The following is a 2,244-nucleotide window of genomic DNA, read 5'->3' as shown; positions in this document are numbered from 1 at the left end:
TCCATTACAATAACAGTACTAATATTGCCCAAATGTTGGTCTATATGACTAGATCAACAGGAAGGAGCTGATCAGGAACTATTGTTAATCAGTAATGAAGTTATTGATGATGTTACCTGCTCTCCAGGTGTGTGATGCGGCGGCTGCGCTGTGGTAGCCAGGAGTCATTGCTAAGCGCCGGCTGTGTGTCGTCTCTGGAGCTCAGGATGGACCAATCAGTGATCATCAAACCAGTTCACTCCTCCCTGCTGGGACAGGACTACTGCTTTGAGGTGACACACACCGCATGCACTCACCGTCACAGGTCATCCTCCGCTGTTTCCATGGTGATGACCTCTGACCCGTCTCTCCTAGGTAACGACATCGACTGGAACAAAGTGTTTCTCCTGTCGGTCGGCAGCAGAGAGAGATAAATGGATGGAGAACCTGAGGAGAGCGGTTCATCCCAACAAAGACAACAGCAGGAGGCTGGAGAACGTTCTGACGGTGTGGGTGATCGAAGCCAAAGACCTGCCCGCCAAGAAAAGGTAGGGGGCGCTACACCTGCTGTACGAGTACAGATAGGGGGTGCTACACCTTACACCCGTACGATGTGTAGTAACAGTAGTATTTGTACTGCAGGTATTTCTGCGAGCTGTGTCTGGACGACAGTCTTTATGCTCGGACGTCGTGTAAACTGAAGACTGACAACATATTTTGGGGCGAGCGTTTCGACTTCAGCAGTCTGCCATCCATCAGCGCCGTCACTCTTCACCTCTACAAAGACACCGACAGGAAGAGGAAGAAAGACAAGAGCAGCTACGTAGGATTGGTCAACATCCCCGTTGCCACAGTGACCGGCAGACAGCTGGTGGAGAAGTGGTATGCAGTGAGCACGCCCAGTACCAGCAGAGGTAGGTAGACTGACGCTAAAAAATATTTAATGCAACGTACAACGAGTCTGTCACACCCAAGAAAAAACACTGAATAAAGCAGTTCCACCCTTAACAATCACTGCTTCTCCCACGCTGTTGGACAGACAAAGGACTCCAAAGGAGGGCCAAAATGCGAGCCCGAAGCTCTGCTAACGTTAAGGCTCAGCCTTGTTTCTCTGATAACTTTAAGATCCAGACGTCCGATGACTAAAATCCTTCATCCGGTTTCAAATCTAGAGTTTAAAAAGCACCAAGATCTAAACAGTGGATGGTAAACAGTCAATGTGTGACAGCTTCTGATTATTAATTGAATCAGCTCCAGCGTTGAGTGAAAAGTAAAACACAAATATCAGTTTTACTTCGTTTCGAGCACTTTACCCTACGCCCTCGTTACAGGCCTTCCTCTGCAAATAGGTGTTTTCTGGTTGTGTTTCAGGAAAGTCGTCTGTGCCGACGGTGCGAATCAAAGCTCGCTATCAGAGCATCGTCATACTGCCGATGGAGCAGTACAAAGAGTTTGCCGAGTACATCAGTTCCAACTACCTGCTGCTGTGTAACACTCTGGAGGCCTCCATCAGCCTGAGAGCTAAAGAGGAGCTGGCTGCTGCTCTCGTCCACATCCTGCACAGCACCGGCAAGGCCAAGGTAACAACCCCCAGCCCACTACACCTGGCACCTACATTAACCCAGTAGCCCAGAACGGACAAGCCAAACACTGGAATTAGAATTTATTCTACACACAATCTGCAACTTCTCCACTAGATGGCACTATATTGTACACACTGGACCTTTAACATATATATATATATATAAATATAAATATATATGACATCTGTATGTTCAAAGGGTTTAGATAACATTTTATTGGACCAAATGAGGACAACTTTTGACCCCTCTCTGCAGGACTTCCTGACGGACCTGATGATGTCGGAGGTGGACCGTTGCCGTGACAACGACCAGCTGATCTTCAGAGAAAACACGCTGGCAACAAAGAGTATAGAGGAATACCTGAAGCTGATTGGACAAAAGTACCTGCAGGACGCCCTCGGTACTACATTGTATCCTGCACAATATACTACACAAAATACTACACAGTATATTACACAATGTACTACACAGTATGTTATAAAACAGCGACAACGTTAAAAACAGCGACAATGTTAAAAAAGCGATAACGTTAAAAACAGCGACAATGTTAAAAACAGCGACAATGCTAAAAACAGCGACAATTGTTAAAAACAGTGACAATGTTAAAAACAGCGACAATGCTAAAAACAGCGACAATTGTTAAAAACAGCAACAATGCTAAAAACAGCGACAATGTTAAAAA

The 2,244-nt window shown here is 46.0% G+C and overlaps 1 protein-coding gene across 1 annotated transcript; it reads left to right on the top strand.

The window, feature by feature from the left end:
* Positions 1 to 127: 127 nt before the first annotated feature.
* Positions 128 to 1,962, top strand: LOC118336622 (disabled homolog 2-interacting protein-like; the record flags this gene model as incomplete). The annotated part of the gene is given in 5 exon segments (XM_035673283.1): positions 128 to 272; positions 355 to 527; positions 622 to 893; positions 1,351 to 1,559; positions 1,818 to 1,962. Coding segments are annotated over 5 exon segments (944 nt in total), but the record flags the coding sequence as incomplete, so codon positions are not given.
* Between the last annotated feature and the right edge of the window lie 282 nt (positions 1,963 to 2,244).

This window comes from Morone saxatilis, unplaced genomic scaffold (assembly GCF_004916995.1).
Source record: "Morone saxatilis isolate NCDOM2014 unplaced genomic scaffold, NCSU_SB_2.0 Contig274, whole genome shotgun sequence".
NCBI lineage: Eukaryota > Metazoa > Chordata > Actinopteri > Moronidae > Morone > Morone saxatilis.
This window is presented reverse-complemented; position numbering and strand designations above follow the sequence as displayed.